Source organism: Triticum dicoccoides, chromosome 7A, assembly GCF_002162155.2.
Source record: "Triticum dicoccoides isolate Atlit2015 ecotype Zavitan chromosome 7A, WEW_v2.0, whole genome shotgun sequence".
Lineage (NCBI taxonomy): Eukaryota > Viridiplantae > Streptophyta > Magnoliopsida > Poales > Poaceae > Triticum > Triticum dicoccoides.
Window position 1 is genome coordinate 11482460 of NC_041392.1, and position 27322 is coordinate 11509781.

Below are 27322 nucleotides of genomic sequence, written 5' to 3' on the forward strand. Positions count from 1 at the left end.
CTCTCTCTAAACATGTGGACATGATTTTTGATATCGGCTTTCGCTTGAGGACAAGCGAGGTCTAAGCTTGGGGGAGTTGATACGTCCATTTTGCATCATGTTTTCCTACTATTATTTATAATGTTTTTATGTATAATAATGCTTTATGAAGTAATTCTCATGCCTTTTTCTCTCAGAATTTGCAAGGTTTACACAAAGAGGGAGAATACTAATAGCTGGAATTCTGGGCCTGAAAAAGCTATGTAGGACACCTATTCCGCACATCTCCAAATGAGCTGAAAATTTACAAAGGATTATTTTGGATTATATGAAAAATACTAAAGCAAATAACTACCAGAGGGGGCCACCTGCTGAGCACAAGACACCAGGGCGCATCAGGCCCCTAGCTGCGCCCTGGTGGGTTGTGCTCAGCCCGGACCACCTCCATTGCCCATCTTCTGGTATATAAGTCATTTTGACCTAGGAAAAATAATAGGAGGACTTTCGGAACGGAATGCCACCGTCTCGAGGCGGAACTTCGGCAGGAGCACTTTTGCCCTTTGGCAGAGCGATTCCGCCGGGGGAACTTCCCTCCTGTAGGTGGAAATCGAAGCCAACATCATCACCAACAACCCTCTCATCTTGGGGAGGCCAATCTTCATCAACATCTTCAACAACACCATCTCCTCTCAAACCCTAGATCATCTCTTGTGCTCAGTCTTTATACCGGAACCTTAGATTGGTACCCGTGGGTGACTAGTGTTGATTACATCTTGTAGTTGATTACTATATGGTTTATTTGGTGGAAGATTATATGTTCAGATTGTTGGGGAACGTAGTAATTTCAAAAAATACCTACGCACACGCAAGATCATGGTGATGTATAGCAACGAGAGGGTAGAGTATGATCTACGTACCTTGTAGATCGACAACGGAAGCGTTTGGTTGATGTAGTCGTACGTCTTCACGGCCCGACCGATCAAGCACCGAAACTACGACACCTCCGAGTTTTAGCACACGTTCAGCTTGATGACGATCCCCGGACTCCGATCCAGCAAAGTGCCGGGGAAGAGTTCCGTCAGCACAACGGCGTGGTGACGATCTTGATGCACTACTGCTGCAGGGCTTCGCCTAAGCACCGCTACAATATAATCGAGGACTATGGTGGCAGGGGGCGCCGCACACGGCTAAGGAATAGATCACGTGGATCAACTTGTGTTCATGGGGTGCCCCTTGCCTCAGTATATAAAGGATGGAGGAGGAGGAGGCCGGCCAAGGCTAGGTGCGTCCAGGATGTGGAGTCCTACTAGGACTCCAAGTCCTAGTAGGAGTCCACCAAGAGGGGAGGAAGGGAGAAGGAAGTGGAGGAGAAGGAGAGGTGGCCGGCCCCCTTTTCCCTAGTCCAATTCGGACTACAGGGGAGGGGGGCGCAGCAGCCCCTTGGCCCTTTCTCCTCTTCCCACTAAAGCCCATCAAGACCCATTGCTTCTCCCGTAACTACCCGGTACTCCGAAAAATACCCGAATCACTCGGAACCTTTCCGATGTCCGAATATAGTCGTCCAATATATCAATCTTTACGTCTCGACCATTTCGAGACTCCTCGTCATGTCCTCGATCTCATCCGGGACTCCGAACTCCTTCGGTACATCAAAACTCATAAACTCATAATATAACTGTCATCGAAACCTTAAGCGTGCGGAACCTACGGGTTCGAGAACAATGTAGACATGACCGAGACACGTCTCCGGTCAATAACCAATAGCGGGACCTGGATGCCCATATTGGCTCCTACATATTCTACGAAGATCTTTATTGGTCAGACCGCATAACAACATACGTTGTTCCCTTTGTCATCGGTATGTTACTTGCCCGAGATTCGATCGTCGGTATCTTAATACCTAGTTCAATCTCGTTACCGGCAAGTCTCTTTACTCGTTCCGTAATACATCATCTCACAACTAATTCATTAGTTGCAATGCTTGCAAGGCTTATGTGATGTGCATTACCGAGAGGGCCCAGAGATACCTCTCCGACAATCGGAGTGACAAATCCTAATCTCGAAATACGCCAACCCAACATGTACCTTTGGAGACACCTGTAGAGCTCCTTTATAATCACCCAGTTACGTTGTGACGTTTGGTAGCACATAAAGTGTTCCTCCGGCAAATGGGAGTTGCATAATCTCATAGTCATAGGAACATGTATAAGTCATGAAGAAAGCAATAGCAACATACTAAACGATCGGGTGCTAAGCTAATGGAATGGGTCATGTCAATCACATCATTCTCCTAATGATGTGATCCCGTTAATCAAATAACAACTCTTTTGTTTATGGTTAGGAAACATAACCATCTTTGATTAACGAACTAGTCAAGTAGAGGCATACTAGTGACACTTTGTTTGTCTATGTATTCACACAAGTATTATGTTTCCGGTTAATACAACTCTAGCATGAATAATAAACATTTATCATGATATAAGGAAATAAATAATAACTTTATTATTGCCTCTAGGGCATATTTCCTTCAGTCTCCCACTTGCACTAGAGTCAATAATCTAGTTCACATCGCCATGTGATTTAACAGCAATAGTTCACATCACCATGTGATTAACACCCATAGTTCACATCGATATGTGATCAACACCCAAAAGGGTTTACTAGAGTCAGTAATCTAGTTCACATCGCTATGTAATTAACACCCAAAGAGTACTAAGGTGTGAACATGTTTTGCTTGTGAGATAATTTAAGTCAACGGGTCTGCCACATTCAGATCCGTAAGTATTTTGCGAATTTCTATGTCAACAATGCTCTGCACGGAGCTACTCTACCTTATTGCTCCCACTTTCAATATGTATCTAGATCGAGACTTAGAGTCATCCAGATCTGTGTCAAAACTTGCATCGACGTAAATTTTTACGATGAACCTTTTTGTCACCTCCATAATTGAGAAATATTTCCTTATTCCACTAAGGATAATTTTGACTGCTGTTCAGTGATCTATTCTTAGATCACTATTGTACTCCCTTGCTTAACACAATGTAGGGTATACAATAGATCTGGTACACATCATGGCATACTTTATAGAACCTATGGCTGAGGCATAGGGAATGACTTTCATTCTATTTCTATCTTCTGCCGTGGTCGGGCTTTGAGTCTTACTCAATTTCACACCTTGCAACACAGGCAAGAACTCTTTCTTTGACTGTTCCATTTTGAACTACTTCAAAATCTTGTCAAGGTATGTACTCATTGAAAAACTTATCAAGCGTCTTGATCTATCTCTATAGATCTTGATGCTCAATATGTAAGCAGCTTTACCGAGGTCTTTCTTTGAAAAACTCCTTTCAAATATTCCTTTATGCTTTCCAGAAAATTATACATTATTTCTGATCAACAATATGTTGTTCACATATACTTATCAGAAATGTTGTAGTGCTCCCACTCACTTTGTTGTAAATACAGGCTTCACCACAAGTTTGTATAAAACTATATGCTTTGATCAACTTATCAAAGTGCATATTCCAACTCCGAGATTCTTGCACCAGTCCATAGATGGATCGCTGGAGCTTGCATATTTAGTTAACACCTTTAGGATCGACAAAACCTTCTAGTTGCATCGTATACAACTCTTCTTTAGTAATTCCATTAAGGAATGCAGTTTTGTTTATCCATTTGCCAGATTTCATAAAACGCGACAATTGCTAACATGATTCGGACAGACTTAAGCATAGATACGAGTGAGAAAATCTCATCGTAGTCAACACCTTGAACTTGTCGAAAACCTTTTGCGACAATTCTAGATTTGTAGATAGTAACACTACTATCAGCGTCCGTCTTCCTCCTGAAGATCCATTTATTTTCTATGGCTTGCCGATCATCGGGAAAATCCATCAAAGTCCATACTTTGTTCTCATACATGGATCATATCTCAGATTTCATGGCCTCAAACCATTTCGCGGAATCTGGGCTCATCATCGCTTCCTCATAGTTCGCAAGTTCGTCATGGTCTAGTAACATGACTTCCAGAACAGGATTACCGTACCACTCTGGTGTGGATCCCACTCTGGTTTACCTACGAGATTTGGTAGTAACTTGATCTGAAGTTACATGATCATCATCATTAGCTTCCTCACTAATTGGTGTAGTAGTCACAGGAATAGATTTCTGTGATGAACTACTTTCCAATAAGGGAGCAGGTACAGTTATCTCATCAAGTTCTACTTTCCTCCCAATCACTTCTTTCGAGAGAAACTCCTTCTCAAGAAAAACTCCGAATTTAGCAACAAAAGTCTTGCCTTCGGATTTGTGATAGAAGGTGTACCCAACAGTCTCCTTTGGGTATCCTATGAAGAAATATTTCTCCAATTTGGGTTTGAGCTTATTAGGATGAAACTTTTTCATATAAGCATGACAACCCCAAAGTTTAAGAAACGACAACTTTGGTTTCTTGCCAAACCACAGTTCAGATTGTGTCGTCTCAACGGACTTAGATGGTGCCCTATTTAATCGTGAATGCAGCTGTCTCTAATGCATAACCCCAAAACGATAGTGGTAGATCGGTAAGAGACATCATAGATCGCACTATATCTAATAAAGTACGATTATGACGTTCGGACACACCATTACACTATGGTGTTCCAGGTGGCGTGAGTAGTGAAACTATTTCACATTGTTTTAATTGAAGACCAAACTCGTAACTCAAATATTTTACCTCTGCGATCATATCGTAGAAACTTTTATTTTCTTGTCACGATGATTTTCCACTTCACTCTGAAATTCTTTGAACTTTTCAAATGTTTCAGACTTATGTTTCATCAAGTAGATATACCCATATCTGCTCAAATCATCTGTGAAGTTTAGAAAATAATGATACTTGCCGTGAGCCTTAACACTCATCGGACCGCATACATCAATATGTATTATTTCCAATAAGTCAGTTGCTCGCTCCGGAGAATGGAGTCTTAGTCATCTTGCCCATGAGGCATGGTTCGCAAGCATCAAGTGATTCATAATCAAGTGATTCCAAAATCCCATCAGCATGGAGTTTCTTCATGCGCTTTACACCAATATGACCTAAACGGCAGTGCTACAAACAAGTTGCACTATCATTATTAACTTTGCATCTTTTGGTTTCAATATTATGATTATGTGTATCACTATGATCGAGATCCAATGAACTATTTTCATTAGGTGTGTAACCATATAAGGTTTTATTCATGTAAACAGAACAACAATTTATTCTCTTACTTAAATGAATAACCGTATTACAATAAACATGATCAAATCATATTCATGCTTAACGCAAACACCAAATAACACTTATTCAGGTTCAACACTAATCCCGAAAGTATAGGGAGTGTGCGATGATGATCATATCAATCTTGGAACCACTTCCAACACACATCGTCACTTCACCCTTAACTAGTCTCTGTTTATTCTGCAACTCCTGTTTCGAGTTACTAATCTTAGCAACTGATCCAGTATCAAATACTGAGGGGTTGCTATAAACACTAGTAAAGTACACATCAATAACATGTATATCAAATATACTTTTGTTCACTTTGCCATCCTTCTTATCCGCCAAATACTTGGGGCAGTTTCGCTTCCAGTGACCAGTCCCTTTGCAGTAGAAGCACTTAGTCTCAGGCTTAGGACCAGACTTGGGCTTCTTCACTTGAGCAGCAACTTGCTTGCCGTTCTTCTTGAAGTTCCCCTTCTTCCCTTTGCCCTTTTCTTGAAACTAGTTATCTTGTCAACCATCAACACTTGATGCTCTTTATTGATTTCTACCTTCATTGCATCATGAAAAGCTCGGGATTCGTTTTCGTCATCCCTTGCATACTATAGTTCATCATGATTTCTACTAACTTGGTGATGGTGACTAGAGAATTCTGTCAATCACTATCTTATCTGGAAGATTAACTCCCACTTGATTCAAGCGATTGTAGTACCCAGACAATCTGAGCACATGCTCACTAGTTGAGCGATTCTCCTCCATCTTTTAGCTATAGAACTTGTTGGAGACTTCATATCTCTCAACTCGGGTATTTGCTTGAAATATTAACTTCAACTCCTGGAACATCTCATATGGTCCATGACGTTCAAAACGTCTTTGAAGTCCCGATTCTAAGCCGTTAAGCATGGTGCACTAAACTATCAAGTAGTCATCATATTTAGCTAGCCAAACGTTCATAACGCCAGCATCTGCTCCTGCAATAGGTCTATCACCTAGCGGTGCATCAAGGACATAATTCCTCTGTGCAGCAATGAGGATAAACCTCAGATCACGGATCCAATCCGCATCATTGCTACTAACATCTTTTCAACACAATTTTCTCTAGGAACATATCAAAATAAACACAGGGAAGCAACAACGCGAGCTATTGATCTACAACATAATTTGCAAAATACTACCAGGACTAAGTTCATGATAAGTTTAAGTTCAATTAATCATATTACTTAAGAACTCCCACTTAGATAGACATCCCTCTAATCCTCTAAGTGATTACGTGATCCAAATCAACTAAACCATGTCCGATCATCACGTGAGATGGAGTAGTTTCATTGGTGAACATCATTATGTTGATCATATCTACTATATGATTCACGCTCGACCTTTCGGTCTCCGTGTTCCGAGGCCATATTTGTATATGCTTGGCTCGTCAAGTATAACCTGAGTATTCCGCGTGTGCAACTGTTTTGCACCCGTTGTATTTGAACGTAGAACCTATCACACCTGATCATCACGTGGTGTCTCAGCACGAAGAACTTTCGCAATGGTGCATACTCAGGGAGAACACTTCTTGATAATGAGTGAGAGATCATCTTATAATGCTACCGTCAATCAAAGCAAGATAAGATGCATAAAAGATAAACATCACATGCAATCAATATAAGTGATATGATATGGCCATCATCATCTTGTGCTTGTGATCTCCATCTCCGAAGCACCGTCGTGATCACCATCGTCACCGGCGTGACACCTTGATCTCCATCGTAGCATCGTTGTCGTCTCGCCAAGCTTGTGCTTCCACGACTATCGCTACCGTTTAGTGATAAAGTAAAGCATTACATCGCGATTGCATTGCATACACTAAAGCGACAACTATATGGCTCCTGCCAGTTGCCGATAACTCGGTTACAAAACATGATCATCTCATACAATAAAAATCAGCATCATGTCTTGACCATATCACATCACAACATGCCCTGCAAAAACAAGTTAAACGTCCTCTACTTTGTTGTTGCAAGTTTTACGTGGCTGCTACGGGCTTAAGCAAGAACCAATCTTACCTACGCATCAAAACCACAACGATAGTTTGTCAAGTTGGTGCTGTTTTAACCTTCGCAAGGACCAGGCGTAGCCACACTCAGTTCAACTAAAGTTGAAGAAACTGTCACCCACAAGCCACCTCTGTGCAAGGCACGTCGGGAGAACCGGTCTCGCGTAAGCGTACGCGTAATGTCGGTCTGGGCCGCTTCATCCAACAATACCGCCGAACGAAAGTATGACATGCTGGTAAGCAGTATGACTTATATCGCCCACAACTCACTTGTGTTCTACTCGTGCATATAACATCAACATATAAAACTTAGGCTCGGATGCCACTGTTGGGGAACGTAGTAATTTCAAAAAAATTCCTACGCACACGCAAGATCATGGTTATGTATAGCAACGAGAGGGTAGAGTATGATCTCGTACCTTGTAGATCGACAACGGAAGCGTTTGGTTGATGTAGTCGTACATCTTCACGGCCCGACCGATCAAGCACCGAAACTACGGCACCTCCGAGTTTTAGCACACGTTCAGCTCGATGACGATCCCCGGACTCCGATCCAGCAAAGTGTCGGGGAAGAGTTCCGTCAGCACGACGGCGTGGTGACGATCTTGATGCACTACTGCTGCAGGGCTTCGCCTAAGCACCGCTACAATATAATCGAGGACTATGGTGGCAGGGGGCGCCGCGCACGGCTAAGGAATAGATCACGTGGATCAACTTGTGTTCATGGGGTGCCCCTTGCCTCAGTATATAAAGGATGGAGGAGGAGGAGGCCGGCCAAGCCCCCTTTTCCCTAGTCCAATTCGGACTAGAGGGGAGGGGGGCGCAGCAGCCCCTTGGCCCTTTCTCCTCTTCCCACTAAAGCCCATCAAGGCCCATTGCTTCTTCCGTAACTACCCGGTACTCCGAAAAATACCCGAATCAATCGGAACCTTTCCGATGTCCGAATATAGTCGTCCAATATATCAATCTTTACGTCTCGACCATTTCGAGACTCCTCGTCATGTCCTCCGATATCATCCGGGACTCCGAACTCCTTCGGTACATCAAAACTCATAAACTCATAATATAACTATCATCGAAACCTTAAGCGTGCGGACCCTACGGGTTTGAGAACAATGTAGACATGACCGAGACATGTCTCCGGTCAATAACCAATAGCGGGACCTGGATGCCCATATTGGCTCCTACATATTCTACGAAGATCTTTATCGGTCAGACCGCATAACAACATACGTTGTTCCCTTTGTCATCGGTATGTTACTTGCCCGAGATTCGATCGTCGGTATCTTAATACCTAGTTCAATCTCGTTACCGGCAAGTCTCTTTAATCGTTCCGTAATACATCATCTCACAACTAACTCATTAGTTGCAATGCTTGCAAGGCTTATGTGATGTGCATTACCGAGAGGGCCCAGAGATACCTCTCCGACAATCGGAGTGACAAATCCTAATCTCGAAATACGCCAACCCAACATGTACCTTTGGAGACACCTGTAGAGCTCCTTTATAATCACCCAGTTACGTTGTGACGTTTGGTAGCACACAAAGTGTTCCTTCGGCAAACGGGAGTTGCATAATCTCATAGTCATAGGAACACGTATAAGTCATGAAGAAAGCAATAGCAACATACTAAACGATCGGGTGCTAAGCTAATGGAATGGATCATGTCAATCACATCATTCTCCTAATGATGTGATCCCGTTAATCAAATAACAACTCTTTTGTTTATGGTTAGGAAACATAACCATCTTTGATTAACGAGCTAGTCAAGTAGAGGCATACTAGTAACACTTTGTTTGTCTCTGTATTCACACAAGTATTATGTTTCCGGTTAATACAATTCTAGCATGAATAATAAACATTTATCATGATATAAGGAAATAAATATTAACTTTATTATTGCCTCTAGGGCATATTTCCTTCACAGATCCATTATGTTATTTAATACCCCTCTGGTCTTGAGCATGAATATTAATTGTGAGTAATTACATTTGTTCTTGAGGCCACAGGAGAAATCATGTTGCAAGTAATCATGTGAATTTGATATGTGTTCGACATTTTGATGATATGTATGTTGAGATTCTCTTAGTGGTGTCATGTGAACGTCGACTACATGACACTTCACCATCTTTGGGCCTAAGGGAATGCATTGTGGAGTAGTTATTAGATGATGGGTTGCTAGAGTGACAGAAGGTTAAACCCTAGTTTATGCGCTACTTCGTAAGGGACTGATTTGGATCCATATGTTTAATGCTATGGTTAGATTTTATCTTAATACTTTCCCATAGTTACGGATGCTTGCGAGGGGGGGGGGGGGGTTAATCATAATTGGGAGGTTTGTTCAAGTAACAACAGCACCCAAACACCGGTCCACCCACATACCAAATCATCAAAGTAGCGAACGTGAATCAAACCAACATGATGAAAGTGACTAGATGAAATTCCCGTGTGCCCTCAAGAACGCTTTGCTTATCATAAGAGACCATTTGGCCTGTCATTTGCCAAAAAGGGATTGGGCTACCTTGCTGCACTTTATTTACCGTTATCGTTACTTGCTCGTTACAAATTATCTTGCTATCAAACTATCTGTTACTGACAATTTCAGTGCTTGAAGACATTACCTTGTTGAAAACCGCTTGTCATTTCCTTCTACTCCTCGTTGGGTTCGCCAGTATTACTTATCGAAAGGACTATGATTAATCCCCTATACTTGTGGGTTATCAAGACTCTTTTTTGGAGGGGCGGAGCCTAGGAACGGCTGCTCACCGCATGTGGCGGCGGAGCTGCTAGATGGATGGCTCATAGGAGGAAGAAGAAAGGAGAGAGAAAATGGATCCGGTAGGGGGAGGAGGTGGATTTGGTGTGATTGGAGGTGGGGTAGAGCTGTCGGGTGCGACGTGGCGGACGCGCCCAGACGCCCCATATCTGCCCCATATTTAGACTGGATATGAGGGGTGTTGGTCTGCCCAGACGTCTTTGGTTTAATTTTGGTGTAGCTTGTCCGAACGGGTTCGCGGCCATCACAAGTAGTTATCATAGTAGTCGGAGCTAGAAATGTACCTTACGAGTGATGCTTACTAATTAGTTAGGGAAGTAATTTTTTGACAATAGTTACGAAAGTAATTATCTAGCAATTAACTCAAAATAAATTAGAAAATAAGCTAGTAATTCTCAACTACAACAACAACAGCAATAAACTACGTGAGTACTATCAGGACTAGGTAGCTAGTGCTTGTACCCAAAATCCACATAGAAAAAATAAAGTCTCAAACGCTATACTATTTAGTGATAATTAGCTAGCTGATGAATAGTGGGCAGAACGTGGTGTGTATATTCGTCTCATAAAATAGTTAATAGCTTGTTTTTTTACAGTTAATAAAAAGACGAACAAAAAAATGTTGTGCTTTTTTAGTTGTGATAAAGTGTTGTTGATGTCATAACTTAGATGTGACATAATGTCCAGATGAGGATTAAACAAACCCTATATCCAATATTATAATTGCTGTTAATGGACTAGCAATGAACACTCTATCCAATAACACATTTGTCTTTGTCAATTCACATGTGTTGCTAAAAAAAGGTCTACACGGCATAGATTTGTAGTGACACAATGAGTGCCCAGTTAATGCTAGAGAGCATATTCGGTCATACATACTTATATTGATCTTTTTTACTTAATCACAACTAATGTTGCAACTATACCTTTGCTGTTTTTGTATTTACACATTATTATTTATATATGAGTATTTATGCATTATTTAATATACTATTTTTAAAATATGACATGCAAACTAGCAATGCAATCAAGACATTTTATTCAAATACACAAAAGAATTTTCATGTGCAGAATAAAAATAACATTTGTCGCAAAAATATGTGACTTTCACATTTGACTTAGGGTATTTAATTTTAAAAACTAAAGTTCTTCTATAGATTTTACCCCAAATATAAGACCATAAATAGTATCACATCGACCAACAAATAATTTCATGTGTCTTGATGTATTATAGTGTGTCTATATTTGTCTTCATCCATTGTCTCGTTAAATATATATATAAACTTAGTAGAGTATTTTAGTATTAATCTAGCAAATAAGTTGGTAGAGATTTCTAGAGAACTCCCTCCGTCCCAAAATAAATGACTCAACTTTACACTAACTTTAGTACTTATTTTGGGCGGAGGGAGTAGTATATGGTTTACCTGCAAGAAGATAATTCAGAGTGTACAAAGTGTGAACCGAGTCACACATTAAAACAAAGTCTGTTACACGATATAAGAAATAAAGAGTGTTTATATGTACCTTTGATATGTCCTTCTCTAGAGACATTTGTTCGGAACAACCATATGACATACACCATCCCCACTGCATTTAAGGGCGCTGTGATCCTTCCATCACTTCAGAACACAACTCATCCTTAGGCCTCACGAGCTCACTGCTGATGATCAATCGTCCATCGTGCTTTGTGACGTGTGGGCTTCAAGTTGGAAATACAAAGATTCATTTTGAAAAAATTACGTGGATACATGGTTGGTGACAAGGCCTGAATGTTGTGTTAGAAATTCTACGTGTAAGAGAAGACCACTCAAAATGAGTGGTTAGCTATATCAAAAACAATGAACTGTAAGATAAGAGCTTTTGATGATAAAATACCTTGGGCAGATCAAGAGAAACAAGTTTGAACGTCTTTCTCTACAAAATTAAGCTGGAAGAGAGAAGCTATATAGAGAAATTCAGTTGACAACTCTAGTTGTGTAGACACGCCTGAATTGAACAACTGATATGAAAAAAAAACTACTGCGGGCACGAGCTAGCAGCTGGTCTGTTTTTCATTTATGCTCCATAACAACAATTCAATTAGTACAATCCTTACATTCAAATTCAAATTTGACATGAACTGAAATAAAAAGACTATTTTTGTGCTATCTAAAGGACATCATCACAAACTATGATATATGCGCACGTATGACTCCTAGTCTCACTTATGGACAACTTATGCTAATTTACACTTACTATGCTTTACACCTATTACCACTGTACCCTAGCTGGTTATCAGACTATGGACAACTTGTGCTATTGCTTGGGAGGCCAATCAGATCTTCAGAGGTCGGCCTTCCCAGGGTACCTGGGGAAGGGGATGACATCTCTGATGTTGTCAAGGCCCGTGGCGAAGAGGAGCATCCTCTCCAAGCCCAGCCCGAACCCGCTGTGCTTCACGGATCCATAGCGTCGAAGGTCCAGATAGAACTCATAGGATGCCATCGGCAAACCGGCCTCCAGTATCCTACATACACAACATGTTGTTAATTAGTCCACTACAAGTGCCTTAATTTGTATTATTATATGCAGACATGGATTGGTTGTTACAAAGTTAATTTAACATTTGTAGTATCCTGCAATTTTGAAAAAAAACAATTATAAGAAGGTGATGGTACCGTTGTTTAAGGATACCGAAGCGCTCCTCCCTCTGACTACCACCAATCAATTCACCAACCTGAGAGGTACGCCACATCCAGTATCAGTTAAGGTATCATAGAAATTATCAATTCTAAATTAAATCAATGAACATTGTTCAATAATTCAACATATTGCTCCTCCCTTATACACCTTGGGAACAAGAACATCCATAGCAGCCACAGTCTTCTGGTCATCGTTGAGCCTCATATAAAACGCTTTTATCCCTCGCGGGTAGTTATAAACAACGACAGGCTTCTTGAATATCACCTCAGTCAAGTACCTTCAGGTTGCAAGAAATTCAGAATCACCACAAAAACCCAAACAACACGGGAAATAACAGAAATATCAATGCTTATAACTGTATCTGCACAGGTGTATACAACTATATATACCTCTCATGCTCGGACGCTAAATCGATTCCCCATTCAACTTTGGTCTGGAACTTCTTGCTACCAGCTGAGCCCATCAGTATCTCAACAGCCTTCGTATACGAGACACGTTCGAAAGGCGTCGACGAAACTAGCTCTAGACGCTCGATCGCAGCCTTATCATGGGTTTTAGCCATGAACTCCATGTCCTCCATGCAATGCTCCAGCAGCCACTTGCAGAGGTACTGCACGTAGCTCTCTGCATAGTTCATGATATCCTGTATATATGTGACAAAGTTCAGCATGGATATCAGTAGGCATCGCAGAAATAAACACGGTTTACACAAGTACAATGTATACTATGTAGAGAACATTGTGGATCAATATTACCTGCAGGTCTGCGAACGCGATCTCCGGCTCGACCATCCAGAACTCGGCGAGGTGCCGCGAGGTGTGCGAGTTCTCGGCACGGAACGTGGGGCCGAAGGTGTAGACGCCGCTGAGCGCGCAGGCGTAGGCCTCGGCCTGGAGCTGGCCGGAGACGGTGAGGAAAGCCTGACGCCTGAAGAAGTCGCTCTCGAAACCGACAGTTCCTTCTTCTTCTTCATCGTCGGCATCATGGTGAGGAGCAAGCTTCAGCCTGAGGTCCCTGTCCGCCTTCTGGGCCTGGCTGAACAGTGTTGTCACCTGGAACATGTCGCCGGCGCCCTCGCAGTCGTCGGTGGTGATAATCGGCGTGTGCACGCACACGAAACCCATCTCCCGGAAGAACGAGTGTGTGGCGAACGTGAGCTCGCTCCTCATCCTCGCAACCGCCGCGATGGTGTCGTTGCGGGGCCGGAGGTGGAGGAAGTCCCGGAGGCGGTCGAGCTTAATCCTACCCTTTGGCAGCGGGTAGGCGGCCGGGTCGTCGACCTCGCCGGCGTCGATGACGGCCTCGACGCCCAGCTCGATGCGCTCCTTGCTCTTCCCGGGCGGGACCCGGAGCACGCCGGAGACGAGCACGGAGGTCCCCGTGGCAGCGAGGCGGGCGAGCGGCGGGTGCGTCACCCAGGCCGCTTCGACGACGAGCTGCAGGCTGGCGTGGCAGGAGCCGTCGTTGACGGCAAGGAAGGCCACGGTGCCGCCGCACTGGACGCGGCCGGCCCGGACCCAACCGCCCACGACCACGCGCTCGCCGGCGAGGGCGTCCGTGGCGGCCAGGATCGCGCGGATGGGCGTGCGGGACGCGGCCATCGGAGGCTCCAGGTGGTCGGCGGCCGGGAGATCGGCCGGCGGTGCTGCCATCGTGGAGGCCGCCATGTTTGAATTCTGACTCTTTTCCTCCTCGGCGGCAACTAAAAAGGACTCCTTTTCTCTTGAAACGTCAGGACCAAGGCAGCTGGCAGCTCCATACGTCGGGGCCAAGGCAACTGCAGGATCGCCTCTACACTATCTACACCATTCAGTTTGCGTCAAGATTCGTGCTATCCTTATATAGAAATTTTCTTTTTCGTTTCTTCCAAACAAGAGAACATTTGGCCTTCAAAATTTTCATATAAACTATAGACAAGTGTCACACATGTGATAAGCAATCCAAACAATTCAAAAATATATGTGTATATAGACAAGTGTCACTCACTATATACAATGTTTTTTTTATGAAACAACAATTTGTCAAATTTCAAAATTAGAATGAATAGTATCATTTAAAAAAAATATGTTGCGAGTTTAAATGTTCTTTTATTTGGGATGCTGATCTGCAAAGTTTCGAGTTTAAATGTTCTTTTGTGATGTTAATCTGCAAAGTTTCGAGTTTGTCTACAACTGGTAGTATTTGTACAATTTGTTTCTACACCTGATAGTACTTGTGTGATGTTGATCTGCAAAGTTTCGAGTTTAAATGTTTTCTTTATTTGGGAGAAAAAAAGAAGAAGTTTTCTTACACGAACTTTATGCAACAATGGATGATGAGGATAGATGGTACACTAGTATGAGGATACAACCGGAACTTTCCCTACCCCTTTACTACTTCACCCCCTGGTTCCCTAAATCCACCATTCAAGTGCAAACAACTTGACGTTATTGAGATGACTACCCTCGGCGGCACGAAATATGTTAATCTAACAGCGATCGCCACAGGACAAGATAGATCGTAAAAAAAACCTAGAGGTAAAAACACACCCTGAATAGCAAGAGGCTACGGTGAGAGGCTGCATTGCAAAGCAGCTACTTAATCAGTGATTTCGTGAGATTTATGCCCGCTACTGGAGTGAGCTTTCAGGCTCGCTATGGCCTAGCCCACTAATTAAACATTATCTCATTAAATTGTGGGCCAAGTCAAGTGCTCCTATTATGCGGGCATCTCTTTATCTCCCCCGCATAGTATAAACAAATATATATTGAAGATTATGCTTCCCGTTAATGTACGGGAAACGACCAGTCTATCTGATAATGTAATACATTGGCAGCCTTTTTCAATCCACACATCTTAAAAATAAAATGGTTTACACACACGTATTACAAATAAAACCGTGTACACAACATATATTTGTAATGAGACATTGAGAACCCAGTTGGTGCTATAGAGCACATTCGGTCTTATATACTTATATTGATCTTTTTTACTTAATCAAAATTAATGTTGCAACTATACCTTTCCTGTTTTTGTATTACACATGATTATTTATACATGACTTTTTATGCATTATTTAACATACTATTTGTTCAATATAATATCCAAACTATCAATGCAATGAAGACATTTATATTCAAATACACAAAAGAATTTTCATGTGCGGAACTAAAAAAATTGTCGCCAAAATATTTTGACTTTCACATTTGACTTATGATATTTAATTAAAAAAACTAAAACTGCTTCTATAAACCTTACCCCAAATATAAGCCCATAAATAGTATCACATTGACCAACAAATAATTCCATGTGTCTTGATGTATTATTGTGTGTCTATATTTGTCTTTATCCAATGTTTTGTTAAATATATAAAAACATAGTAGAGTATTTTAGTATGAATCTAGCAAATAAGTTGGTAGAGATTTCTAGAGTATAATAGTATATGGTTTACGTGCAAGTAAAAGATAATTCTAAAGTGTACAAAGTGTGAACAAGTCACATAGTAATACACAGTCAGTTACGAGATATCTAGAAACAAATAGTGTTTATATGGGAAATAAATAATTTAGTGAGGTACTTCCTCCGTTCGGGTTTATTAGGCCTCCTCTTATTTTGGGCTAAAGTTTGACCTAAAGGATTAACTAACAAAAAATAAACTATATGTCACACAAAAATATATTGTCAGAAAGCTCCTTCAAATACAAATCCGACAATATAAATTTTTGTAGCATATATTATATATTTTTGTAGTCTATAAATGGTCAAACTCTGGCCCAAAATACGAAGGGGCACAATAAACCCGGATGGAGGTAGTACTATAAAGTATTTGCAGTCAGTCAGTCAAGTCAATCTATCAATAGTACTCCCTCCGGTCCATTTTACTTCGCATATAAGATTTGTCTGAAGTCATACTTCATCGACTTTGACCAAATTTATATGACGAACTATCAACATGTACAATATGAAAGTTATACGAGATGAAAACTACATTCATGATGCACCTAATGATATTGATTTTGCATTGAGAGTGTTGATATTTTTCTTCTATAAAGTTGGACAAATCTTATACGCAAAGTAAAGAGGACCGGAGGAAGTATCATGTGGATGCACCTATGAGTCACAGACAAAGGCAATCTTATTTTGTGCTTAAGGCGGAATAATTCCTTGCGGTAGAATACCCTATCCCTGGAGCTATGGGCCGCCCATGCATGATACAAGTATTGGTTTTCAGAAGGTTATCAAAGGTTCTGTGCTGTTTTTTTGTGTGTGTTTCGTTGTCAATTTTTCCAAGGTTTTTTCGGTTTTGTTTTGTTTTTTCCCTATTTATAGTTTCATTTAATTTTCTTTTCATTTATAATTCATAAAATTATGAAAAAATTAAACAATTTTTGAAATCCACGAGTAGTTTTTAAATAAGTGAACTTTAACAATTTGTGAACATTATTTTTTGATTCATGAACTGTTTTGAAGTCTTTATCATTTTTTTCTGACTATTTTATCAAGTCCTTGAATATTTTTCGAATTTTGAAAAAAATTAAATTCTTGAATATCTTTTAAATTTGAGTATATTTGTCAAAATCCATGTATATTTTCCTAAATTCATAAATATTTTAAAATCGCAAACAAATTTTAAAAACCATGAACTTTTTAAATCCGTAGAAAATGGTAGAGTTTTTCCCTTAGCGAGGAAATGACTTTTTTGTATCTTTTTCCCAGCAGGGAGCGACAGAAAAGAAAAGAAATGAAAAGAAAAGAGAGAGATCAGCGAGCAAGGAGCAATGCTACACCTACGAAAATATTTTTACGTATCTTACGAATGAAATGAGTTGGCAGCCTTCAATTGGATATTAGTGGAGGCTGGGGCCCACCCTGAAAATCAGGGGGGAGGGCGTTTGGTTAGGGAAAAGAAGGATTACGTAGGATACGTAACAGCATTACGTAAGTCTAGCATTTTTGGGAGCAAGCGGGGCTGCGAGAAGAGGAGCGGGCTGCTTGAGTACCTCGTAGCTCGGACGAGGGTCGAAGCTACATCGGCCGTGTGTAAGACGCTGAGCAGTGCAACAAGCATTTCAAAAAGAAAAAGGGAAAACGTAGTGCACCATGAAGGTAAAATGCATCTTGACCCGGCCATGGGGTTATGCCAATTATTGACTTTACAAGATGGTGAACTCTGATATCCCACTTATATAGTACTTGCTTCGATCCATATTATTTGTCGCTGGTTTAGTACAAACTTTGAGGTAACTAGGTTCGGTCTACATACTTGTCTTGAGCAACCAACTACCCCTTATTTTTTGTGGCTGGTAGACTGGCGGAATAGACTAGTATTCCGATGAACCATACCACATGCATGACGTATATCAAACTCAAAGATAGAGATGAGCAGGTAGCTTGGGAGCGGCGACGACCTTCAGCGGGTACTTGCGGCTGGTGGTTAGCCCAAAAACCTCCTCCATGCTCAGCTCCTCCTTGGGCATCCCCACAGGCAGTGTCCAGGTGAACCCATGCAGTAGGTGCGCCAGGCTAAGGCGAACCTCCTTCAGCCCGAGGTTGTAGCCGGGGCACATCCGCCGGCCAGACCCGAATGGAAGAAGCTCCAGGTCTTGCCCTTTCACGTCGATCTTGCTCCCCATGAACCTCTCTGGCCTGAACTCCTCCGGGGCGTCCCGCAGCTCCGGGTCCTGGCCGATGGTCCACACGTTGATGAGCACGCGCGCACCCTTGGGCACGTCATACCCGCCGACGGCGGCGTCCTCACGGGATGAGGAGCGGGACGATGGGGTGCATGCGCATGGTTTCTTTCACGATGGCCTCCATGTAGGGCAGGTTCGGCATGTCCTCCTCCGTCACCCACTGGCCGCGACCGACGACGCGGTCCAGCTCCTTAGTGGCCACGTCGAATGCATCTGGCCTCCTCAGGAGCTCTGACATGGCCCACTCAACGGTGGCGGCCGAGCTCTCCGTGCCTCCGGCGATGAGGTCTTGTGTGAAAGCCTTGACGCCGGTGCGGCCAAGCGGGACCTCGAGGCTGGGGTCGTCGGCGATGTCCATGAGCACGTCCACCATGTCCCTCGCCGCCTCGCCCTCACGACGGCGGTGCTCGCCTACGCTGTGCTCGTCGAGTACGTGCTCCATGAGCGCGTCAAACATCTTCCCCACCTTCTTCATCCGCCGCACGTACCCCTGCAAGTCCATCCAGGCCAGCCATGGGATCCAGTCGCCGACGTTGAGCACGCCGTTGAGCAGGAACAGCTCGTCCAATCATCCACCTGAACACCTCTGTCGACGGCACCGGCCCCTCCGACGAGCCGTCGGCGAACAACCGCTTCCCCATCACCATTCGCGTGATCACGTTCAAGCTCAGTGTCGACATGTGGTCCCTATAAAGATGCACAACGCGCTTGGGCCCAGACGCCGCAAATATGTTGCGCACCATGGCGTGCACCTCGTCCACACGAATGTGCGCCATGAGTGCGAGGCGGCGTGGGCTGAAGAGCTTGGTGAGGCAGATGCGGCGCGCCTGGCACCAGTAGGCGCCGTAGGGCGACCATGTAATGTCAGCGTAGTTGTAGGTGGTGTACATGCCGGAGGCAAACTTAGGGCGGTCGACGTAGAGGATGTCCTTGGTCTTGAGGAAGAACCTGGCCATGTCGACCGACGAGAGGCAACAATGAGAGGGAAGGAGCCGAATCGAAGGTGCATGAGCGGGCCGTACTTCTTGGAGAGCTCGTGGATGGAGCGGTGTGGGAGCGCGCCGATGAGGTCGAAGTTGCCGATGATCGGCCAAGCTTTCGGGCCAGGCGGGAGGTTGTACTTCTGGCCGTGGCGGAAAGTGGCTTTGAGAAAGAGGAAGAGGAAGAGGGCGGCGAGCGCCATTGTAGGGAGGATGGTGTTCTCCATTATTGACTCGCCAAGGGGGGCTAGCTAGACTGATTTGGAGATCTATGCAAGTGTTATGCAGATGAGCCCGTGTACTTATAGGAGCGGGGCTAATTCAAACTCTTCGGACGTAACTTAAGTCAGGTCTCTAATAACAACTATGAAGCCAAGTCCGTCTAAGTTCTTATGTATGTATATATATACGAGCCACTCTCAAGTAGCTATATATTTTTCTCCCACGGGCTTGTATATTTTCGAACTTGGATGAGGAGGTGATCCGTCATTTTTTTTTCTTTGGTGGTTGTTGTAGTGGTGCCGAAGGCAGGTCACAGCGGTGGTGTCAAGCTCAGTGAATTATTCAGTCTTGAGCGTAAAAAAAAATTCTTCTTAGCTAGTGTTTCTTTATGCAAAGACTAGTGTTTTGCTGTCTTTTTTATTTTGGCGGGTCGATGTTTACGTGGCTTGTACCATGATCATTATGTATAAATGAGACATATATTATCATGTAAAAACAAGTTGGCATGTGGCCGGTAATCAATCATCTCCTCTTCCTATTTCCTATTGTTTTGACGCTTGCAGTCTACCTAATATAACGTGACCAACATGACGCGTACATGTAGAAGAGTATTTTTTTTTTCTATGCAGGATTAGTTACATGAGTACGTACATTAGGCGCTAAACGACATGCATCAACTCCATGAGTCAGATCTTAACAAGTGACGTATGGCAACCAGCATGCGACAAAAGTACAAGTGTGCACAATCAATCCGCAAGCAGTACACAGTAAAAGCAATAACTAAGCTAACAGTAAAACCCCAAGCTAGCTTTTACTCTGTTATACCCTTTCGAGTCTGCAATTTTTTAAAAGTTGAGAAGAAAATAGAGTAAATGGAGACGCTTGGCAGAGGACACAAGTGGATTATTTATCAACGTTCTGAAGAAATAGCAGGAGCTCTGCCATAGCTAAAACCAGCAGGTACCAATGGACCAGGGTTATATGTAGAAAACAAATTGGCATACATACTCCCTCCGTTTGGAAATATTTTTCATGAAAATAAATGTATCTAGACGCATTTTAGTTTTAGATACATCCAATTTTATCTATTCATGTGACAAGTATTTCCGGACGAAGGAAGTATTACATTGCGTCTTACAGACACCGGTCTCTATATCCCCTGCAAAAAAGGAAAAGAAAAAAAAAGACACCAGTCTCTATATAATCATGGAAGAAACAACAGTGCATTGACTGAACGAGCATTATTAGTCAGGACCAGCAAGCTGGGATGACAATGGCAGCAGTTGCGGAGCTACGTGGTAAGCTGCAGGTGCCATGGCCCCCCAGCTCTGGTAAAATATGCGAAGGAATTTTTTTTTTTTGAAAAGGAAGATTAGGAAAAGTAGAGTCTTTTGATATTGCCTAGCTCCGCCAGTGAATGGCAGTGTGGAGATAATCAGCATTATTAGCATGTGATAACGGAAGTTCATCACGAGGAGTATACCAAAACGCTGAATAAGTTAATACGTTATCATAATATAACACACTTAAGGCAAAATGAGTATACATGTATTTTATTTTGCAGGGGAAATAAGTCCACATCTAAATATATGAATGTTTGTATGACATTACACATATGTTATAACACACTATGAAGATATTAATATGGACTAGTTGCATATGTATGTTATTCTCCTAAAAAAAACATATGTATGGACCATGTGACACATATGATAAGCAATCCAAACTATTCAAAAAAAAAAACATATGTATGGGTCGCAGAGTTTCTCAGCCCGAGCTCAAATGAGCTAGGGTGAACAGGATAATTGTAAGAAACTAGTAAGCTTGCACGTGCAACGCACGTCTAAAATGTTGATAAAGTTATTTCACATGTTACAAATTCAAAATAATTCTTGCAAAAAAATATAGATGAAATACTTGATCTCCTCTCTACGATTATGGTAGTATCTTTTTTGTTGAACTGAAACACCATGCATTCCAAACTTACCTCCGACCGACACAATCGGCGGTCACAACACGGGTTCACAGAGGCACTCTGGCTACCAAGATTCGCCAGCACATGTGCTGATTTTTTACAAGCTCTCGGGCAGTACATGACTTTGGCCTCTATGATACCTAACTGGAGACATTTGGCTTCACGGAACAACACCCCCAATAGAGACCGGTCTAATGATGTAGAGGTAACTTATTGTTGCAGGCCCAGGGAATCAGTTTCCAAAATTACACGCCCCATAACTTGCATTTCAGTAAATTGGATTGCCTGCAGAAGGGTCGTAGCCTCAGCTTGCAAAGCACCAGACTAAGTTGTTAGATGCCGGCTGCAGCACAAAGGATGTCTCCATCAGCATCCCTAGCAATTAGGCCCCACCCACCCTCCTTTGACTCGCCTCGGAACACTGCATCCACGTTCAGTTTGATAAAACCAGTGGGGGGTTTCAGCCAGGAAGAAACATGTTTTTGCACACCAGGAGGTTTAGGCTCGAGGAACTCTTTCCATTCAGCACACCTAGCGATATTAAATTGAAATTCCATCTCTGGCATGCGCTTTTGCCTGTGATTCACTTTCTTTCTTTCACTCCACCAGGCCCATAGAAGAGCAATAGCTCGCATCTTCACTTCATTTGGCATTTTCAACAGGGCTAGAAGAACCTCCTTCGGGGATTGGCAGTACACTTCCAGATATTACGCCATAAGCTGTCTTGCCCCCTGTTACCCGACGAGCTCTCTCCCAGTGGCCTGGTCTTTTGATTCTGCAGCAGATCGAGGTGAACTCTGTAAACATGCCCTTGCTGTCAGGTTGCCATGCTATGAGATCCTCACAGTGTTCGCAGATTGGGATGCTAAGGATCACACGAGCGTCTTCTGAGATAAAAGTTTGCCTCAGCAGCTGGTCATCCCACTGACTTGAGAGTTGATCGATCAGCCCAACAACCTTGGTACCTTGTCAAGACGGATTGAGTTTGCCCATAAATTTAACATTGTCTTCTTATATCTACTTGGCTCCCCTACATGTATTAAGATTGTACCAGAACTGAATTACTTATGTCACAACTAACTAATAAGCATACAGTTCAGTTATGTACAAATGATTCAGAACAAACTTGTGGAGAATAAATTACAGAAATAAGGTTCTGCTTGATGTTTCTTACATAAAAAAAATTATGGGTCTCTTTTCAAACCTGTATTTTTTTATTAGTAGATGGCCAAGAAGGCGACTCAACTTACAAATCGTGATCCAGAAACCAAAATAATAGTAAGAACCCAAGTAAAATAGAGAAATTAAGCAAAGTATTTTCCGTGTAATCCTCCATAGCATCTTTAAATAAAGCAAGGCATCCATCATAGCAAACCATACCATTGAAGATTACAGATTTCTTTTACAACTTCCATATTACAAGCAGACTGCAACTCCGTCTCCAAATTGCTGAAAAGGGGGCTAAATAGTTATTTGCTCTAATTCGAAACTCGGGTTCAGCTTTAGTATTTTGGTTGTATCTCACAAATCGTAATTCGATTTGAACAACATTGCACCTGTTGGCTTAGAACGAACGACATGACTTCCACGATTGACTTAATTTGGTAGTAAGCACTGTTTAATTCCAGTTAGACCAGTAAGTTTACTGGCTCAGACAAGCAAAGCCCAAATCACTACTTGGCATGAGTTTTTCCAATCCATGTATCTACTTTCCATCTAAGGTTAATTGGGGTTTACTTTTTTTGAATTTTAATTGGGGTTTACTTTTGCTGCATTGAATCACACATTCATGCCAAACTCACAAGAGTGTTCATAATGAGGAAAAAAGTGCTCATAATGAGGGGGGGAAATGTTCATAGTTTCCATTAGATGAGAACGCATGAAGAAGCAAAACTGAGGAGCAGAAGACATAGCTGCAACATAGGGAGGCTACTGGTGGAGGTGAGAGGCGATAAATGTCGCGGTGGAGTGCCTCACCGTGGTAGAGATGTCGGCCGTGTCGGAGTGATAACAGAGGTGGGGAAGACAACTCAGATGGTAACTGGTGAGGGGGACATATCACGTGCTGCTGAATCAAGCCTTTAGTGATACTTACCAGTTCCAGTGATACTTGTCAGCCTAAAAAGATTTGGTCACATCTGGAGATGAAGTCAAATTCATTGTCCAGGATCAAAATAGTTAAACACTTTTTCACTGCAAATGGTATGCATATCTTACTGGTGTAAAAATAGATCAGTGATGAACTTGTGTTCTTGTTTTACTTTTTGAACTGTGCATGACCAAAGCCTCCAGAGGCAAAGTGAAAAATGAAAAAGTATCAATGCAGTGAGTTTGAATGGTACTGACAACAGTCTAGGACAACAAATTCACAACGTATTTTTGGCATAATAATTCAGTGCGTTGATATAACTACAAAGTACATAATTTCCAAATACAGATATACTCTGTCATGATCTCAGAAAAAATACCTGTTTAGGCGCACGATCTTTGTCTGACAGATATAGATATATTCCTTGACAAAGTCCAATAAGCTCCGCATTAACAGCGACATTCAACTCAACAGATAAGCCCTGTGTTATAGAAGAAAATATATCCTTTCTAACAAACTGCCTCAGCTCAGCCTGGTTTGTTGCAACAGCAAGGTGAATCAATGCACCATAAAAGGGTATTACTTTAGTCACTGCTTCACTATCTGTCCAAGTGAACATTTCAACAGTTATTCCCAAAGCAGTTAGGGCAGTGTCAACATTAAGCATAAGAAATCTGCAAATAAATAGTAGCAGTCAGTCTTTGTTCATCTGTTAAGGTGCTGCTCGATGAAATTTAAGAAATAAGGTAAACACACATATGTGGCAAGAAACTTTTCTAGTACCCAGTAAGAGAGCTGGAAGCAAATGATTCCAGACGTTTAAGAGAAGAATCAATCCGGTTGACAGTTCCAAGTTGTTCCAAAGATGGAAGTCTACTCTTCAAACCAGGTAATGCTAAAACCCAAAGCACAGAACAAACTTCACGAGTCAAGTCTTCTAATAGCCTCTCTTCCATCACCTCTACCTTAAGTTCTGACCCAGAGGGAGTATAAAGAACGATACTGTTATTAGCTTGCACATAAAAACGATACGAAGTTAACAAATAACTTTCCTATCCAAATATCATGCCAGTCATATCAAACAAAAGTTGAATGGATCAACTAATGAAAAGATAATGTTACATTGTTATTCACCTTTGCTAGTGTTATTATGTCAACCAAATATAGTTTTCCACCTGGTGACGTTATCCTCAGCTTTCTTTTACACGGCTGATAGCCCTTCAATCATTTGCTCCTCCCCTGTTGCTCTAATATTAAAGCTCCTATACTCGCTTCTCATATGCTTTCTTCAAGTCATTACGAACCTGCATGAGTTGTCATATACTCTCCATAGTCAATTTGAACATCCTAATCAAATGAGACATGGTCAATTTGCATTTCAGATTTGTAGTAATTAGCGTAATAGTACAGACTATTCAACAGAGTTAATTGATACTAATTAATTAATTTGAGATGGTGACTGCAGTGAATAAACATACGCATGTTGTCATTGCCGACCTCCCTGGCGATGTCGCGATGCCGGTCAGCTTGTGTTGTACTCCCAGCACACCTCTTCCAGCGGTCAACGGTGATGTACCCGCTATCGTCCTCATCAAAGTAGGCGAAGGCGGACAACAGGCAATGCTTGTTAATGTGCACTATTGACCCGATGAACTCATCGTAAGCAATGCTTCTGCTACTCCATCTTTCCTTGCCCTCTGATAATCAGCCATGCTTGACGTGAAAATGCAAGTTGGCCCTATAGAACATAAAACAAGAGTTCACAGAAGCTGCAAAAATTTCTAGGGGTAGCTCAATAAGACTTCGTTCAGAATGTTTCATGTAGGATTGTTGTACATTCCATGTTTTTTTCTCCATGTACTGGCCAAAAGGGAACTTATGGACACTACGCACATCCTGATGGAGCTTGCATTGGTCAATAGATGCTACACTTGAACATCCAAAATAAACAGAGTAAGCATTAGTATCAGGGATTGTGCTTGTCATATATTTAAAATCTGAAAATATCATCAAAGTATATAACACACTCCATGTATAATCAAACTGAGTTTGGCAACGTAGGAGTGGATTAACACCACAGAATCAGATATGACCAAAGAAAGCTAGCAGTTAGCAGGACTACGGTTCATACTATGCGTATATATGAAAGTCGGGATAAGGAACACGTTTAAGTAGACATAAGTAGTCCTTCTAACTGAATGTAGAAGTTTCTGTGATGGGGTACTGTTAATCCCGTCATGAATTACTACCATCTAAGCATATTGCTATGATAATAAGTAAATCAATTACGACACTCTAATGTAAGAAGATTGGTAACTCACATTGGGCTTGACCGACTCCTGCCGAGGCCGGCGCAATGCCTGCAGCTGGCTGGCGTTGGCCACATGGAGAACGGCCGTCTCAAATGTCCCAAAGCTCCCGACGATCTTCTTGCTGGGCTCCAGGCTAAGGCACGCCTCCATGTTACCCGTTCTTGGTGGCGACCTCATCACCAAAAAACAGTTGCTTGATCAGTTATATATCTTTTTTTAGGTTACAAACATCAGATAACAAAATATCACAAAGCCAATAGTCCTTATCTAACTTACAGACACAATTATACATCTTCTTTAGGTTACAAACAGAAGAGACAAGTATTAGTACTGCTTAGTACCTCCGTTCCAAAATAGATTAATTCCTGGAAAGGTTGAGGTCGAACTTCTCTAACTTATTGGTGCTCTGTAAACCATCATATTAGGTTTTCAACTTTTTCAAAGAGACGGATCATGATAAAAAAAATTGAAAGATGAATAATACCGGGATCGCCTCCTCAAAATCATGCCCCCACAGGTTTTCAGTTCAAAGTAAGAAAAACATGAATCACTTCAGTTGCATTAATCATGCATATGAGAATGTCTAAACCCGAACACATCAGTATTCACAGATATGAAGAGAGGTGAAAGCGCGAAACGGGAATTAAACCTAAATCTTGGAATTTCTCTTAATGGTCTGCCTATTCCACACTTGACATCCAAAACCTACAGCAAAACAATTAAACAAACATCACGATGTTGTATGCTCCATTATCAAGTTATATAGCTGCAGCAAGAGCAGCTTAAAAAGGAAAATCATTCTACCATGGGTTATTTGATCTTCATAAGAAAAACGACCTTTATCCCAGGCTTCAACTCAAGCTATAGGGCCAGAAAGTGCTCGTACCGTTTGGTACTTTCGCTTCAAGATTCACCATTCCACCTAAAATGCTAAGACACATGGGGAATCACAGTTAGCAATGTTCTATGACATATTTTCATATAATTTTATATTTTCATATATTTTTCCTTTTGAAATATAACTTTCTTGAAGAATGAAAGACCAATTATTTGTTCCTTTGATAAGAGTCCTCACCTATGAGCAAAGTGGAAGGATTCAGTCCAGCCACACTCATAGAAGCCAATAGCAAGATATAGTATTTGTGAACCAGGTTTTGAAGAAACGATTTGGTCAACATATTTTAAAACTCTGCAAGCTCTAGCTGAAATCTGCACTACCATTATTAGTCTAGAAAATGCTAGTGGGCAAAGATAACAAGATAATTTCTGAATTCCATACTAATGCGGAGGGGACAACATCAAAAGATTCACTTAACTTTCTATCTTGCATACTCGTGCCAGCAAATTCA

At 42.0% G+C, this 27322-nt stretch overlaps 2 protein-coding genes and 1 pseudogene across 15 annotated transcripts; all 3 read right to left on the reverse strand.

Moving 5' to 3' along the window:
* Positions 1-12115: 12115 nt before the first annotated feature.
* Positions 12116-14390, reverse strand: LOC119332844 (asparagine--tRNA ligase, cytoplasmic 1-like). The gene is made up of 5 exons (XM_037605967.1): positions 13479-14390; positions 13113-13366; positions 12871-13000; positions 12699-12757; positions 12116-12547 (listed from the first exon to the last, which is right to left on the reverse strand). The coding sequence occupies exons 1-5, from the start codon at positions 14388-14390 to the stop codon at positions 12364-12366; spliced, it is 1539 nt and encodes a 512-aa protein (XP_037461864.1). The 3' UTR covers positions 12116-12363.
* Positions 14391-17961: 3571 nt separating this feature from the next.
* Positions 17962-19602, reverse strand: LOC119331301 (annotated as a pseudogene).
* Positions 19603-21416: 1814 nt separating this feature from the next.
* Positions 21417-27304, reverse strand: LOC119332494 (protein HASTY 1-like). 14 transcript variants are annotated; one of them, XR_005160963.1, is made up of 11 exons: positions 27049-27303; positions 26778-26903; positions 26458-26678; positions 26315-26379; positions 25983-26145; positions 25140-25591; positions 24796-24965; positions 24445-24634; positions 24041-24335; positions 23550-23710; positions 21417-22602 (listed from the first exon to the last, which is right to left on the reverse strand). XR_005160963.1 is itself a non-coding variant. In XM_037605672.1 (5 exons), the coding sequence occupies exons 3-5, from the start codon at positions 24615-24617 to the stop codon at positions 22570-22572; spliced, it is 501 nt and encodes a 166-aa protein (XP_037461569.1). In that variant the 5' UTR covers positions 24618-24634; positions 24796-24965; positions 25140-25970; the 3' UTR covers positions 21417-22569. The 14 variants fall into 14 exon arrangements, 1 of the variants encoding a protein (XP_037461569.1); XR_005160965.1 differs by lacking the exon at positions 23550-23710 and having other exon boundaries at positions 25140-25399; positions 25498-25591; positions 27049-27301; XR_005160973.1 differs by lacking the exon at positions 23550-23710 and having other exon boundaries at positions 24796-25008; positions 25159-25591; positions 27049-27304.
* Between the last annotated feature and the right edge of the window lie 18 nt (positions 27305-27322).

Bases quoted from the DNA above. Each gene is read 5' to 3' on its own strand.
- LOC119332844 (XM_037605967.1), bottom strand. From the start codon at position 14,390: ATGGCGGCCTCCACGATGGCAGCACCGCCGGCCGATCTCCCGGCCGCC. The intron at 13,001-13,112 runs GTATATATAGTT...TGCAACCTGAAG, and splicing joins TTAGCGTCCGAGCATGAGAG to GTACTTGACTGAGGTGATAT. The intron at 12,758-12,870 runs GTGTATAAGGGA...CGTACCTCTCAG, and splicing joins TGGATGTTCTTGTTCCCAAG to GTTGGTGAATTGATTGGTGG.
- LOC119332494 (XM_037605672.1), bottom strand. From the start codon at position 24,617: ATGGAAGAGAGGCTATTAGAAGACTTGACTCGTGAAGTTTGTTCTGTG. The intron at 24,336-24,444 runs GTACTAGAAAAG...ATTTATTTGCAG, and splicing joins GCTTCCAGCTCTCTTACTGG to ATTTCTTATGCTTAATGTTG. The intron at 22,603-24,040 runs GTATTTTTTCTG...TAATACATGTAG, and splicing joins AAGATCGTGCGCCTAAACAG to GGGAGCCAAGTAGATATAAG.